The sequence below is a fragment of the Fukomys damarensis genome, unplaced genomic scaffold, assembly GCF_012274545.1.
Source record: "Fukomys damarensis isolate Sample0158 unplaced genomic scaffold, DMR_v1.0_HiC HiC_scaffold_1, whole genome shotgun sequence".
Classification (NCBI taxonomy): domain Eukaryota; kingdom Metazoa; phylum Chordata; class Mammalia; order Rodentia; family Bathyergidae; genus Fukomys; species Fukomys damarensis.
This window is the reverse complement of record NW_022900913.1, coordinates 49,803,231-49,820,983: the sequence shown is the minus strand read 5'-3', so window position 1 is coordinate 49,820,983 and position 17,753 is coordinate 49,803,231. Positions and strand designations below refer to the sequence as shown.

Genomic DNA, 17,753 nt, shown 5'->3' with positions numbered 1-17,753 from the left:
GTAATTCCATTTGTTTGTCTAGTTCAGACCAACATCATTTAATTGGTAATGTTCTGACTGTTCTTTCTAACTCCATTATCTTCCTTCTTAGATATATCCACCATAAAGTTACTATAATGATTTGTCCAGAATGCAAATCAATCCTGTATTTTCTGACTCAGAAATCTTCAGTTGGGTTTACTTATATATCTTCAATGTCTCTTCATCATTAAAAGGACTGCATTAATACTTAGTTTCATTAATTATCTTGTACTTATCTGTTCTCAACTACTTTTCCAGACTGTCTTACCACACTTTACTTATCTATTTTACATTCTAGTGACATTTCTTTGAACAGACATCTTGGTATATATATTGAAATGTCACAATGGAAATATAACTTTATTTTTTTCAGTAATATTTATCCTAATCTTCTGGTTACTTAAGAGGCAAAATGTACCCATATACAATGAAATATCTCTCTTAGAATTTTTTTGTATCATTGAAAAAAATTTTTGGTACCAGGAATAGACCTTAAGACCTTGCACTTATGAGGCAGGCACAGCACCACTGAGCTAAAACCCTGGCCCTCATTGAAATATTTTAATGTCACATTGGTAGCATTAAGCATGGTTATGAGACATAGGAGGAAATAACAAAGAAAAACCCAAAAAATGGAGGCCATAGCAAAGAAAAACCATAGACCTTAAATGGATCAAAATTTTTCAAAAAGAGTTTTGAAAACACACAGTGACATAAATTATATATGTATCCAATTATCTTTCTTAAGGAAAAGGAGCCAGGTGTGGTCGTGTGTGTACTCTTATAATCCCAGCATTCAAGAGGGTGAGGCAGGAGAATTATCGGGAGTTCAAGGCAGTCTAAACTACATAGCAAGATCCTGTCTCAAAAAACAAAACAAAAAAGAATTTTTGTCTTTGAACTATAACTATAGTTATGTTTTTATAATTTATTTTGTATTCAGCATATTTAGGTAGGATGAACACTAGCATGTTAAAAGGTGGGTTTCATTAAAACATTCAGCACTTCCAAATATGTAATTTTATAGGTTGTTCATCTTTGTTAAATCTGTTTTCTCATCTATAAAGATTAATGCACATTCTCTTTTCTGTTTAAGGAGTGAGGTAGCATTTGAGAATATGGGCTAAATGTAAAAAGACATATGTATTGTATTGTTGAATTAGTCTTTGTTGTCTTTAGCATTAATCCTACATTTCTGTAGTGGATGTGGTCTGTCTTGATAGAAGGCATATGTTGATGAGGCTAATAAATGCTCAAATGAAATAAAGGATGTGTAGGGGCTTATTTGTTTTATTTTTTCTTATTTCTTTCTTTCATGTTTCTTCCTTATTAAAACAGTTTTGGTATGAACCATGATGGAATTGGAAATTCTTGTGGGACTAAAGGTCATGAAGCAGCAAAACTTATGGCAGCTCACATTACTTCAAATACCAATCCTTTTTCCTGGTCTGCCTGCAGTCGAGACTATATCACCAGCTTTCTAGAGTAAGTAATCTCTAGAGAGTAATTATAAATTGCTCCAGAAATAAGTCATTGGTGAAAGTCTAATATGTAGTGCTTCAAATTTTGCATAATGAGTAATTTTTTTAGGGCCCTGTTATATTTCAGGTTGTTCCCTACATACTTTAACCCATTTTTATGGTAAATCTTTCAGTTCAGTTCTCAAAACTTATTGAACAAACCAGAGGGAGTAAAGACATAAGTGAGACTGATGATGTGACTGATTAGAATTGTTCAATAAATGGAAAGTAATTTCAGAATTTAAATGTACATAGGGAATAAGCCATACTTATTCAGTGATTATATATTCCATTATGTTTATGAAAAAATAGTTATGTGGATGTGCCAGAGTATCTTATAGTAACAAACAACAACAACAACAAAACCAAGCAGCCAGGAAATGAGCACTTTGAGAAAAAACTTTTAAGTAACCCATCTTTTCTACTGTTTGAGAATTTCTTCTGCAGACTTTCAATATATATTTCAGAGTGTTTTTCTGAATATGAAAAGTATAAATCAACTCATCTATAAGTATATTTAGGAAAGGAGATATTCTTCTACATCTCAGCTGCATAGAATTTCCACATTGGACTTTAGAAACTGCTACATTTGGGTCTTTCTGGCTGTATAACCTTGGGCATGCTACTTACCTTTTCTAATCTTCAGCATCCTATTTTATAAATGGGCTTTAAAAATAATGCTTACATTATCATGTGTTATGTACATAACTATGTATAATGCTATAGTTACATAAAAAACTTAATAGACATTCACTAAATGATAATACTATTTTAAATAATATAAAGGTTTTCAGTGCCTTATTGCCCTATTGTTGTCTTTAGGTATGTTGTATTATATTTTTCTTGCAAAGGAGAGACAAAATATTCAGAGTAAATGTAAGATCTATAAAAGTACATGCAAACAATGAAAATTCTTAAATATTAGCTTTGTTAAAAGTCTATATTAACATTATTGCATTGTAAATTTTTTTAAAAACAGGTAGGATATGTAGGATAAAATCATTCACTATAACTTTCCTTCATATCTACTAATACCCAGATTATATACTGAAAGATTTTAATTATATATTTTAAAATGGTTCAAACAAGATTTTAAATTACCTAGCACAGTGCTCAATGATCAAAAGATAAATAATTAAAATGGACAGTTTTGAATTAATTAATGTAATGCTAGAGTTGAAGTAGTTGAAAATTAATTTCAGAGGGTAACATTATATGCCAACAAATATTAAACTTAGTAAAGAAAATTATAGCACTGTACTTGCCTAGTGCCACCTATGTGAAGTACAATATTATAGACCACAGAGAATTTGTTTGATATCATTTGGTAGGATTTTACACAAAACACTAGCAATATCATTTTCTGAGATGGTTTTATCTAATTCTTATACACTGTTAAAGATCTGCTTTACCCAGAAGTCAAGCCAGATATGAAATTTGTCTCTTGATTTGGCTCATGTTTTTATAATAGAATTTTAATCTCTACCATCAGAAAGACAAACTGTATAATATGCTCAGGATTCCTGTGTGTTTTTCATGGCAACCATTTTCTTGGTTTTTAAAAATTTTCTTTTCTCCTGTGTCCTGTTTCTGTCCCATTGACTGTTACACAGATCATTAGCTAATACCATCTCTATATAATACATACAAGGCCAGTGGCTAATACTCCCATGCCTCAGGCATGTAATAAATTTTGTGTGTTCCTCCCTGTTAAAAACACATCCATATATGGACCAATTTTGATCTCCTACCAGTTCTCTCCTATTTGAAATCATATTATGGCTGTAAAGACACAATAAAAGGGAATCCTTAAATTGCTGGTAAAATATAGTTAAGAAATCACCACCAGTTTGGTTAGAGATATAGAATTAGTACTAATTTTAATAAAGTTTTCTATTAAGTTAATTAAAAGAATCCAACAGACATTATTTAATCTTTTTTGTTTCTTTGTATTTTGTATGTATAAGCATAATTAGTGTTGACAGGGGATTATTTATCCTGTACATTATAAAAATATTTCTCTTGTGCATCCTCATACAAATGCTGACAAAGTTAAAGCCATTAATAAAAAGTAGGTATAAAGGGCCAGGGATTTAGCTCAGTGGTTCGGTGGCCTGCCTTGCAAGTGCAAAGACCCGAGTTCAATCCCTGGTACGGGAGAGAGGGGGGACATGTGAAAGTAAATGGGTGAAGACATGGGGAAAATTTGACTTTTTCTTCCTCTCCTTTAATAATAAGCTTTAAAAAACCTGATTATAATATATCCAAGCAGTAAAGCGCTTTTATACCCAAGGCCCTTTAAAAGGTCAGTTCACTGAAGTACAAAGACATAGTAATTTTCTTATATTTCTTTGTTCCTTTTTATTAATGCAGTGAACTTAATTTCTGTAAAAGCTATGCATGATACTTTGTAAAATATAGCGATATTTTGATCAAGTATTGAGGGTACATTTATATTTTATAATTGACTCAAAACATTCATAACACTTTATTTTAGCTTCTCTTCTCAAAAAGAAGAAACCTTGAAAGATGATGGTTTAGGAACTGAACCAGTTCAACAAAATGCATCACTTTCTCCACTTAGTGATTGTATAGACCAAAGATGATGGCGGATATAGCAATGAGCTTTCCATGATTTATAGAGATTCACTATTCTCTATGTTCAACTGAAAACAATTCTTTGGCCTTTAAGTGCCAATAGAATACAAAGTCTCTCATGTCATTCTGAAACACTAGATGCTATTGATATCAGGAGATGGTGTTTACCAACTCCCAATATTTTTTTTCAGATTTCTTAAACTCGGTGATTCAATAAGTGGTTCATGAATCGCCCAGAAGCCGTCCTGATTAAATAATAAAGAACCCATTTCCGTTATAATGGACGTGTTATGCCAGCTTCTGATGTTTTCCGACGACGGCTTTGCAGGTAGTGTCCTTCCTATCTGCCTGCGGGACTTATTTATTTATTTATTAAGAAACTAGAAAAAGTTGAACCTGGTACCATGGCCCCCACTCATTGATGTCTATGGGCTAATTTTCCAGGCAGTGGAAGGCAGCCAATAGTAATTTAGACCAGATTTTCATACATTCACTACCACTTAGCAATAGTACAGAGTAATTTTATATTGTTTTAAAAACTTATGGGGGCTCTGTGAATCAGTTCCTGCAGTAAAGTCTGTTAAATTGTTTGCACTGACAAAGATCCATAACAATATTTTCTGCAATTTCAAATTAAATACAGAGTAGTTATTTTCACATTAAAAACGGAAGCTGAGTGCACTGAGAGGCAATGTTACTGTTGAAGGTGGAACTAGGTAGAAATGTGACAGTGCATCTTTAAGAGAAGTGATATAAGATGAACAGGATGACCAAAGCACTCATCTTTCTTCTCCAGCAGTTACTTTTGAAAATAGAAAATGATTTTTATAGGTGGAAAACAATTTTTATAAATGAGATCTTTTGTTTCTATTTTTGTTAAAATTAGTATCAAAGAAACAATTTGGCCAAATAGGTTTTTCCTTCTTCTGTTAATCTGATGTTTTGGAAAGTTGCTCTAACCATAAATCTTTGATAAGTCAAAATTACATATGGGGCTGGAGTAAACTACTTAGTACAGTATTTGTATCTTAGAAGGCTCAAGTTCAAATATCCCAATCATACAGAGAGTTAGAGAAAGAAAAGAGTTGGTTTTAAATAACACATATACATTTATATTTACCCAAAAGTATTGTTAAATTGCAGCATTTATGTAAAACATTTTTAGTTTCCTAAAAATTGATAAAGTATCTTATGAGAAGATAGTAGGTAAAGAACTTCACTTGCTACAGATGATGTCAACCTTTTTAATTTTTGCTTTCTTCATGTGTAATAGCACAACTTTGTGAAAAAAAATAAGAAATTACATTAAATGTTAACTTTTTGTTGTTGTTAAGGGACTGTTAAGATATATATGAAGTTATATATAATAAAAAGATTTCTTATTCAGATTGACTCCACTGTATTGTAGCCTAAAGGTCTGTCCTTGATAGTATGATTATTTTAGTAAAAATACATCTAAAATTTCAATTAGGAATATGCCCTCATGAGTTTTGAAGCAAAGCTGGGAGGGCATACTGTATTTTATGTAAGAATCTGTAAATTTTAGTTGAAGACTGAATTCTGGCTAATGTTTATATTTTAATCTTTGGGCTGTATAAATAAACTCTCTATATTAGAAGAGGAATACATAAAATATTACTTTTGCACCTTACTGCAAAGATATTTGTAAATGTAAATATACTTTGACTTAGTATGAATTTCACAAAAAAGACACATATTCTTAAACTGACATAAATTTTTGCCTTGTCTTAGAACTATAAACAAAAATAGAATGTGAGAATGTAATAATTACCTATATTTCTTTAGATATTAACTAGGATTAGGGTATTGTGAAATGTATGCTCTATAATCACAGATATACTTTTTATGTATACAATTTTGCACCATTTTATCTGTACTTAATAGTAAGATATAGTACCTCATAGATGGAAACTAACACTATGCTACATTTAATTTAATAGGTGAGTTTGTATTTTTTGAATGGAAAAAACTGCATATAATCCCATACACAAACCATCTAGATTTAATTTTGTTAATGAGAAACTCAAGATTTGTATGTAATATCATTACTATTATTTTGATAGTAACAATATTAGGCTCATCTAGCAAGAGTTGTATGGTTGTATCTCACATAGCTAGAATTCCATATTAAATAAAAATTTTCTGTAACTTCTGTTTTGTTTAAAAAAGGAAATCACAATGTATAAGACAAAAACTGATTCTAACATTTTTTTTAGGAAAAGAAAAACATTTGCACCAGGAAGCATGTACAAAAAACATTTATGTCAGCATAGTGATTTGCAACTGTCAGAAAGTTGGAAATATGTCAAATATTCATTAAGAATTGCTGAATAACTATAAAAGAACAATAAAAATGAGTGGGCCATAGTACATGGCAGTACACAACATCAATATAGCTATAGCTCATTCACAATATTGAACAAAAAGAATTGAAGTGCCAAGAGAAAACCTAAAATATGATTTTTTAAATAATGGAGTCCAAAACAGGCAGGTGAATAATTGAGAAGTAAAATTAATAAGAAAAATAAGGAAATTATTATTATATTAAGTTAGAATAGGAGTTCCCTCAGAGGAAAATGATTGGAGTCGAACAAATGGAAATTTTCTTAGGAAAAATACTAAGAGAAAGCACATCCAGGATTAAACACACATTTTTCAGGCCTATGTACTTACCCTCTATATTTGTATCTATAGTAATTCATTATAATAATCAATAATCTGAAGTCATGAAAATATCAAGAATTATTATTTTGTAAGAGTTAATAATAACTGTGATCTATATAGACTTTACCTAGTTGAAATTTGCAGAAACATTAGAAGGAAAGAGCCAAATTTTAATAACATTGTGCAAAAAGGCATTTTGATCTTCAGTTAAGGATAAAATTATGGAAATTGTCTTATTCCTCAAATATGTTAATCAGTATTTTAGTGTAATACAAAATATGATTACATATAATGTTAGGAATGTAGAAACGATTTTAATCAGCCATGCACTTATCTCCACTTTTGCTTTACTGGAAGACACTTGACTCATAAGCCTTGCTAATTTGTACAAATATAGTCAAACATATTTCAAAATATCTTAGTTGATATGATATTCCTAAACACAAGTTCATTTTATAAAGATCTGTATGGTTTTCTTTTATATTTTATTTTATATGGAATTTTATTCTTCTGTAAAAATATACTGGAAAAAGGGAAGAAGATTTGTGTAGCTATTTAGTTAGGATTAATTGTACAAGGAAGAGGTGCTTTATATACAAATGAAAATTTATAAAATAAAAATATACTTTTGGGATAAACTTTCTTGGAAAAGTTTTGGCCCCAGAAGCCCACAGTACACGGCATTCTTGATTATCTAAAGGACTTTGCAGTGGTTATTTCTTAAAGAGTACAAACCATGATATGAAGACCATTGCTACCTTAAAACAAGAATGTTAAATGAAGCATTTATTCTTTGTTCTTTTATGCCAGTTTTCCCATCAGAAAACAATATATTCTTTGGTGTATCTTGTCTTAAATTTGTCCTTGTCCTTCATGTAGATCTTCCTCTTGAGTTTTTAGTCTACCTTTCCTGAAAGTAATTATGTAAAATTATTTTTAATTGATTTTGAGTTGTGCCACTTAGGCAAATATATTCTGTACTTTTCTGTCATGCTGTTGATAAAATGTATTACTTATAGGATATGGCTCATGTAGAACTTCAGTACATAATCTTTAATTTTTCTTTGTTTATCATAGTACTTATTTTGTTTTTACTTTATATTCAATTACTTTGTTAAAGTATTTATAATTTTATTAAAACAGAGATGAAACATTTCAGAAGAAAAACATTAGGAATTAATCAGTCATCTCACAAATATTTCATTTTATATAAATGGTTTTTCTTTGCCATTACACTATCCAAATATGACCTTCTTGTCATTGACCCCAATTCAGAAATACCTTAGTTCATAAACTTAATTCATTCCACAATTCTGGAAAAGATGACCAACTTTGTGTTCATGCGGGAAAGATGGCCACAGTTGTGTTTGTTACCCAATGCAGAGTTCCCAAACAAAAACAAAATTTTTCCAAATGCTTCTGTTTGCAAACAAAAGCATTTGTGAACCAAGGTACCACTGTACTGTATATAACTTCCAATTTACTAGTAGGATTATGTTACCTAAAGCTTACACCTAACATGAAAAGCTCTGTTTTAAAAAATTCATGTGTAAATTATGTCATGCTGAGGTACATGTCAATTTCTAAAATTACAATAAAAAGGAAATAACAAGTGTTTTTCCATGAAAACTGGATAGCTAGGTGAAAAATGCTTGTTCTCTTAGATACCTTGAGTGGTGATGAGAGAAATTACTGCAATAGTCAATAGCAAAATTCATCTATATTAGTACCATATTTAATATTCCCTGTAGATATTTCTGTTGATTAAAATATTAGTCAAGAGGGGCATAATTGAACAGGGTATAAAGAAGAATGTATTCTATCCCTTTGGTCTTCTGAATCTTTACCTCCTTACTAATAATATGGTTCAGTGTTTTAAAGATATAAATTTTCTGCTGTGCAAGTATACCTTTTTATATAATACATTTTATAATTTAAGAATACGAGAAATTTTTTGTGACTATGAAACTCATTGCTATGTGTAGTTCTTTCTTACCTATATAAATGAAAATTTATACTGTCCTAAATAACAGTTGAAGAACTTCTACTTGTGAAATTATTTTCCTTTGGCAAAGTGGATGGAAAAGATTTGGAAAAAAAAAAAAAAACACAAGTGCTGGCACAATGGACAGGAATGTTGGAAAAAAAAATTTAAACGTTGGCACAGGAATTCTTTAAATATTCTAACTTACTCACATGTGAAATGAAAGTAAAAAAGCATCTGTCCTATTTTATGCACACTGACAAAATAAAAATGACCAATTATATTTAGTAAAGTTTAAAGCTCTTTAAGCTATTCTGTCTAGCTTTTGGCAATCTTTATGTTATTTGTTCCACTGAATTAAAATATTATGTTTGAGTGCAGGCATACTTTGCAAGGCAGAAATTATAGAGAGAACATTCTCTTTTCCAATTCTGATGACCCCAGATGAAATATGAAATTTTTGAAAGATTAAACATTTCTTATATACTTGAGAGAACTTTGAATCTTAGCCTCATTTGTCATTCAGTCCTTTTGTTAGTGAAATATTTCAAGAACCTAAGGATATGTCTTATTATAGCATCTGTTGTTCTAAGGTGAAAGGGTATAAAGGTCTTTCAGGATTACAACTACAATTTTGAAAAATTTTCCATATTTATGTTTTTAATTTTACTACCAGATGTGGTTATATTTTCAATGAAAACAAACATGAAGCTTAGAACAAGATGAAATTTTGTTTTAATTCTTTCAGAAATCAATTTAAATCACTGTTTTAAAGGCCTACATGACATTTTCAGATTGTTGTGTAGGATGCTTCCTTTGTGTCTTGGTGCTGGGGGGGAAAAACAATTTGGAGCTTATTTAGGTGTCACTTTACTCTATTTTGCCTTGTGATTATTTATTGGTAGAATACTGTGATTAATTATATATTGTTTTCATGCATTGAATTATTACCACAAAGAGCTCAACACCTGGTTTCATAATTGTGACAGAAATAGCCCATAGAGTACCTAATTTCCTTTGATCCTTTATGTTGAACAGTTCAGGCCGTGGTACTTGCCTTGATAATGAGCCTCCCAAGCGTGACTTTCTTTATCCAGCTGTGGCCCCAGGTCAGGTGTATGATGCTGATGAGCAATGTCGTTTCCAGTATGGAGCAACATCCCGCCAATGTAAATACGGGGTAAGAGGCTTAATCCTTTTGTTTAGTCATTTATATATGTTCCTTTACATAACACATGTTGAGATGGAATTATGATGAATGTAATTTGCCTCCAGTAATATTATTAATTTTAATATGGTTTTTGACACTGTTCTGTTGCTGATATAACTTGTATAATAGCTATTTCTAAATATTGAGTAATCCTAAATTAAATAACTTGCAGGTTGAATTTAATAATTTCTAATGTACTTATTCTATAAACTTTGAACTTAAAATGGCAACTTTATTTTAGTATTTGTGCTGCTGAAGCGAGCACAATGGCAACTTTATTTTGACTTTTGAAATATTGTTTTTAAAAGCCTCCCTATCCCTTTTTTCTCAAATTCTCTTAAATGGGCTAAAGGACATTTTTTTCATTGGCTATGTGCCTTTAATTCATACTTGATAATACTCAGTCATACTAATTGCTTTATCAATGCCGCCCACATTCCAACACCACAACCAAGCAGAAACAAGAAGTAAAACAGAAAGACTAAATAATAAAACAAGGAAAATTGCTGTGGAAAAACACGTAGGCATCATAGTTTACTCTTCATGCCTGCCTCAGAATGTCACAAAGTCTATATTAGTAAATGTATGAAAAATTATTTTTAAAATTGTAGACAAAGATTTTCGTGTCTAGTATAGGATCGTGTTCAAGAAGGAATGACATATAAGCTTGTTGAATGAGAAAAATAGGACTTTAAAATGTCAAATTGTTTGCCATATTTCTGGCTTGACAAGAAATTTAGCTGGGTGTGGTGGCACACACCTGTAATCCCAGCACTTGGGAGGCTGAGGCAGGAGAATTGCTGAGTTCAGGCCAGCCTAGGCTACATAGTGAGTTCAAGGTTAGCCTGCAATACATAGCAAGACCCTGTCTCAAAAAACAAAAGAAAAATAAAAAGAAATTTAAAGGCTTGCTTTCTATTTTTGTACAGTCTTTAAAATTTCTTTTTAAAAATAATAAAAATAAAAGGAGCTAAATTTTTAAGTAGGTAATTCTAAATGATATACTCATTATAATGTACCAATTATTCTTTTGCATATACAGTACATTACAGTAAAAAGGGAAGTGATATTTTAAAAAATATCTTGGGTGACAATTATACTGTTACTCTTTAGGCTTTGGCAACACCTTTTGTGCTCTATATTTTTAATTCTGTGTGATTGTCTGATATGTAGGCCTTGAGGAAAACATTGATCTTTTCAGTGTTTTTATAAACCATCTTCTATTCTTGATTGTGTATGGTTGTAGTTTCTTTTATTCTAACATTTTCCCCCAGAAGATCAGCCAGGAATTAATCATAGTCTTTGGGTGAACTGCATTAACAGTTTAATGGGTCACGATCAAATGAAACTAGAGATTCTTTGCTAGGTTATTGTTGTCTGAGTCTCTCATTTATTTTTTGATAAGTGAAATAATCTTTTTTGGAAATAGGATTTTTACTCCACCTAGAAATTTCTGTAATTATGAGCTTTATAGGATCTATGGATGCAGTTTTCTTTCTTAAACTAATTTAAAAATTGAATTAATCTTCCTCACTTGATCTATATATCATTCATTTTAGACTGATTTGAAATGAGATAAATAGTAACTATGAAATTATATCTTTTCACATGCTGCTTCTTGATACCTTATATGTTATGTTTATAAAGATTTCTGTAATAGACAAAATAAAATTGGGATGACATTAGCATCTTATAAAACTATATGCTATTGTATTTATTTTATCATGAATTCTTTTCACTTTGATTTGCAACAAAATCATAGTTTCTCTAGATTCATATGCTATATGAGAATGCTATTTTTAAAAAGGGTTTTATGTTACCAATAAGGCTTCTTAAATCATAATAGATTCTTTACTATCACTCTCACCTCTTGGACTTGTACCTAAAACATTCAGTTTTCACAGTTGAAGGACTCTAAACCCACACTGAGTTTATCTGATGAATCCTCTAGTTTTAATCGGATACTACTTTCAAAAATGATGACTTTGAATATGAGAGTCTAGTCAAGTAAGCAAGTCATACTTCAGATGCTAACCAAAGGGGAAAATATACTGGCCCTGATTTAGATAGCTCTGTGAGTGCAGCAGGCTGAAACAAATACTAAGCACAATTGCTATAGAACACCGAAAGTTTTTCCAGAGTGTTTAAAAATAATGAAATGATTCCACTGTCAGCAAGCAGGTTTCAGATGATGGCAGACAAGATTTTAACAGCTGTAGAATGATCCATAACTCCATCAGTGACCAGCTTTACATCTCTTTCACATTGGTAATTATGTGCTCATTGCTCATTTACCAGTAATTGTATCTGTAGTTGCAAAATATCTTGCCTGAATTCTCTTAGTGAGAGGTTTATATATATATGTTAGTTATATTTGGAGATTTACATGAAAATTTTTTCTTATTTATTTTACTCAGGATAATATTTTCCTTTATTATTCTCACATATCATTTAATTTTTGTTTTCCAAGTGTTCTTAAATTCCAGTAGAACAATGAAGAAATTTTAATTTCTTTAATTAAATTTAATTTTAATTTTCTTTTATCATTTAATTTTTGTTTTCCAAGTGTTCTTAAATTCCAGTAGAACAATGAAGAAATTTTAATGGCTACAGAGTAAAATGACTGTGTAATCAAATAATCAATAAATAATATATAGCTTCTGGTAATTGCATAGTGCCTTTTTCTGTGATACTTCAAACTACAATGATAAAAATCTCAATTATCTCATGATCTTTAGAGATGGGGAAACTAAAAATACACAACCCACTCCATGGTTAAAAAAAGTCTAAATCCATCAGTTCTGTTTCTAATAGGTACAACAACTATGTTAATAAACATTGTAGATATATATTGTTTCAGAAGACACTTGTTTAATTTTCATCAAGTAATGTCTTATTTAAAAAAATCTTAAAACTTTCCCAGTTCTCCCGGTCTCTCTTGGGGAGAGGTGATCAAGAGGCTTTGTCTAAATTTATCCTTTTTTTCTTTTAATATTATGTTTTGTTTGAAATTAGTCTTATACATGGAAACTTTATCTTTACATAATTATGAAAATGACATTTACTATACAAATCAATACAAATATGATACACTTAAAGAATGAGGATATTTAGCCTATTTAATTGTTTTTTTAACTTTTATTAGTACATGTTTGTAGTATATAATAATTAAATTTGCTGTGGGGAACTGGTACATGTACATAACCCATTTCAATTCATTCCCCCATCCCTCAACCCCTTTTTATTTTTCCAACATCAGAGTCATTTGTTTATAAGACCTTATAAAGTTAATTACCATATATACAGATTGAGAACCAGACTAATAGGGCAAAAAACATATAAATCATGTAAAATCTTGTGTTAAATCAAGGTATACTTTTACATATGTTGTCCACACTGGATTATCCCCCCTCCCTATTATCTGTCTTTTATATCATACTATACATATGTGTGCCTGTGTATTGAGTTTTTCATATAAAAGAAACTATATAATATTTAAGCTTGTGTTATTTTTAGGGTTTTAAATTCTGGAGTTCTGAAAAAGCAAGTCTTATATTTGAGTGAATTTATTTTCTTTTTTTCCTATATAAAAAGTTAGGACTTTTTAAAGGCAGATTGCACGTACAAAGAACGACATGCAAAGCTAGATAGATCCCTAATAGATTATCATAATAACTGTTAGCTATATTAGTATGTTTCTCAGGGCCCTTGGATGCTTCCTGGAAGAAAGAATATTGCAAATAAGACAGCAATATCAGTACGCCTAGGAAATGTTTCTTTGTCTTTTTGAACAACAAACTTGTACAGCCCAGTAGTATCTATTGTCTCATTTCTCTTCCTCTTTCTATTAGTTTTCTCTTTCTTATTCAAAAAAGAATTATAAAAACTAGATTAGCAGAAAGCATATTGTAGTAATAATAATTCTAAACTTAGAAAGGAATTTATTTATGAACCTATAAAATGGATGGGCTGTGGGTGATATTTTGACTGCTTTCCAAAAAACAGATTAGTTCAGGGCTGTCCTAGACTTAGCTCTTTATTTCTTTTTTGTGTCACTTTAAATGATATCCCAAACATTGTTTTCAAATACGCTTAAATAATAGTATATCTAGTAAGTAATTTAATGTAGTCATCATGAGATGACTGCTCATCTAGATTTATTTTATTTTATATATAAATATACTTTAATCTATGGGGAATTTTAATTATATATAAAGTTTATAACTTAATAAAATGAGTTAGCACATACATGCAAAATAATATATTGTACATTGTTTCTTATTTTAATATAGAACTGAAAGATGTCTTACAAATTGAATATATATTCTGAACCATAAATGGGAACACATTATCTAATACAAGGTTTCACAATGTAATAGAATATTGTTTAACAGAATATTTTGAATAAAATAATCCATTCATCTTTTACTGTTTTCTGTGACCTCAAATTGACCTTCAGTAAATTTTATTCAGTCTTAGAACATTTTTTCAGTGAAAACCAACTTTGTTTTCATAAACTTAAAATAGTAGAAGAGTATGACAAATATGCAAAGTACCTTTCATTTACCCAGCACATGGTAGGCATTCAGAAATGTTTCCTTTTCCTCTACAGGTCTCCGTCATCAATGACAATTCTTTTATCACTCATATGCTGATACTGCTGTAGAATAATTTGAAACTTCTGTACTTTTGGGAGCATATTACAATATTTCAAGGTTCACATGTGACTCAGTCCCATACTTCACTTTCTGTTCAAATGCAGTTTCATTTCAGACTGGCTTCTGTCTAGTGGTTCTCTATAAAAAGCTTCTTCCAGTTACTTTCCTTCACATTCTACTATTTATTTCCATTATAGCACTTATTAAAATCTACAATCCTTTTGCTTATTTCTCATTAATTATTTAAATATGATCTATATAAGGCCTTCATTGACAACTTGACCTAAAATTATGCACCTATGTGCACATACCCCCAGTACATAATTTTTCCTTGTTTTTTCTCACTAACATTTATTACTGGTACTTTCTATTATACTGTATGTTTTGTTCATTCCATATTGCTGCTGTTATGGTTTATATAAAGTGTTCCCCCAAAGCCTCATGAACTCATAGGTGGGGATTTGGGGAGGTGATTGAATATGGGTGTGTGATACTAATCATTGGATTAGTTCACTGAGGTATTTAGCTGCGTGTGATGTTGAGAGTAAAGTCTGGTGGGAAGAGGTGGATTACAGTGTGCATGGCATGGCAGGGAAGGGTATCCTTTTTCCACCTTTGATCCTATTCTGCTTTCTGCCTGCCATACCAGGAACTGTTTCTCCTCTGCCATACTGCCTTACCTTGGAACAAGCCAACTGTGGACTGAAACTTCTACAAATTGTTGAGACAAAATAAACTGCTTATCTTTTAACTTGCGGTTGTTGGGTATTTTGTCCCAGCAATGAGAGAGTAACTAAGTCAGCTAGTTTGCCTATTAGATTTTATTTTCCTTGGAGGTGGACCATTTGTTTTTTATATTCACTTCTGTATCCCAGCACCTAAAAGAATTTCCTGGCTCATGGTATGTATTCAGTAAATATTTACTGAGTAAATGAAGAGATAATTGTACTGAGAGTACAATTGCCTGAGGAAAGGAGACTTGTTCATGGTAATTCATAGAGTGAGTAGCTCAGTACATGACACATATAGGAACTCGGTAAATATTTGTTGAATACAGGATTCCTGGGAAGATGGTGCAGTAGTGAGCAGCAGAAAGAGGGCTTCTCAGAGGGTAGGTGTTCAGGCATTGGAGTAGAGCATCCTGGGGAGGAGATAGGGGAAGTGGGTCCTCAGGACCCAGAAGGATCTGAGATGAGAATTGAAGCCCATGGGGGGAACAAAGTGAAAATCTCTAACCTCCTACCTGAGCCCATACTCGCTGTGTGGGAGAGCCAACTTGAACCTGCAGATGAACCATGACTACTGGTGACCCCAGAGCCCTTCAGGGGAAATGCATCAGCAGAGCAGAGTGGTGGACACAGCAGACTGGAGAGGTTTGTGAGGTGGGGTTTAGACATGCCCCAGGAAAGAGCAATCAGCTGATTGCTATCTTGGAGAGGGACCAACTGAGTTCAGAACATGGAACAGGTGCTGGCCAGCTCTATGTACTCACTTCCAGTGCCACTGTCAGAGTTCAATCCTGCAGGAGATTGTGGAGCTCAGTTTGAGCCAGTGGGTGGGGGTGGGAGACAAAGGGACTAATGGAGTCTCCACATGGCCAGTTCTAGCCTCACAGGTAGAAATCAGCCTGAACTTCAGTGGAACTAAAGGTACATACTTGCTGAGATTATCCACTACCCCATTTTAAAGCTGCAACTAGCTTGGTGGGATTAACCAACTTGGAGCTATACGCTGGCTACATTGTCTAACAGTGACAACAGAGACATGCCTTGAAGTAGACAGTTTTTCTTTCTTTTTTTTATTTCTCTTTTCTTGTTTTTGTTTTGTCTTTTTCTTGATTGTTATATATTTATAGAAGTGTGAACACAGTTTCTAGCTTTCTTGTTGTTTTGTTCTGTTCTTGTTTTTATTTCTTCTGCCTTTCTTTCCCTTCTGTCTTCTACACCAGTTTCCCAAGGTTCCCCTCATCTTCATTTGTCCTCTAGCCTTGGTTCTAATATTCCTCCTTCTATTTCTCTATTTGCCTCCCCCAGTTCCTTTTAAACTTTATTCTGGGAGGGTAAATTCAACATATTTAGGATTTATTTACTGCAAACATTTTTCTGGTTTGTTTTAGAGTTGATTATATAACCACAAATCTAGTTCATACAGTTAAAGGTGTCAAATTAATAGTTACCACAGTTTGTCATTTTCTAGGCTGTTTGATGCTATCATTAATGTTGATTATACTACTTTAGCCAAGGTAACATAATTGTTCTAATTAGTTGTTCTTCCTGGTACACCAAGACTGAGATTGCCTAAGGGTCATTAAAAATATGACAGGCCAGTGCCAAAGAACCAGGGACTAGGCCAAATTGGCAGCAATTTATCATCCCCAATAAATTGAAGAGGCAAGATTTGCAACAGATGGAAAACCTAAAAGCCAGATACACCTGGAAGACACCTCTGAAAAGTAGTGATTTCCTAAAGTTTCCAAAACTAACAATAAAGATACTTGTGATAGGCAATCTACATGCATCAATCCAGGAATTAAAAACAATAAACAAATAGAAACGAGAAGGCACTTAAACAAGATACAAACTCAGACTTTCAGCTCACCAAAGGCAAAACCATGGGACAATGAAGTGGAACAATCTGAAATTCATCCACCTGGACTCCCTGAAATAGTAACAACTGAAGTAGCAAAGCAAATGAAAGAGGATCTAGTAAAAAATCAAATCAGAAATATTTTCTCATGTTTCCAGAGCTATATTGAAGAGAAGTGGTGATAATGGGCATCCTTGTCTTGTTCCTGATTTTTAACACGAAGGTTTTCAGTTTTTGGCCATTCAAGATGATGTTGGCTGATGGTTTTTCATAGACAGCCTTTATTAAATTGAGGTATAGACCATCTATTCCAATTTTTTGCAGGGTTTTTATCATGAATGGTGTTGAATTTTATCAAATGTTTTTTCTGCATCTATTGAGAGGATCATTAGACAAGAGAAAGAAATTAAAGCAATAAAGATAGGAAAGGAAGAAGTTAAACTGTCATTATTTGCTGATGATATGATACTCTACATTGAAGATCCAAAAAA

At 31.8% G+C, this 17,753-nt stretch overlaps 1 protein-coding gene across 1 annotated transcript in view; it reads left to right on the top strand.

The window, feature by feature from the left end:
* Adamts6 (ADAM metallopeptidase with thrombospondin type 1 motif 6) overlaps nucleotides 1-17,753 on the top strand; it is a 173,730-nt gene that overhangs the window by 16,934 nt on the left and 139,043 nt on the right. The window contains exons 3-4 of the mRNA XM_033761118.1: nucleotides 1,360-1,506; nucleotides 9,847-9,988. Coding sequence (XP_033617009.1) covers nucleotides 1,360-1,506; nucleotides 9,847-9,988 — 289 coding nt within the window. The remainder of the gene's footprint in view (nucleotides 1-1,359; nucleotides 1,507-9,846; nucleotides 9,989-17,753) is intronic.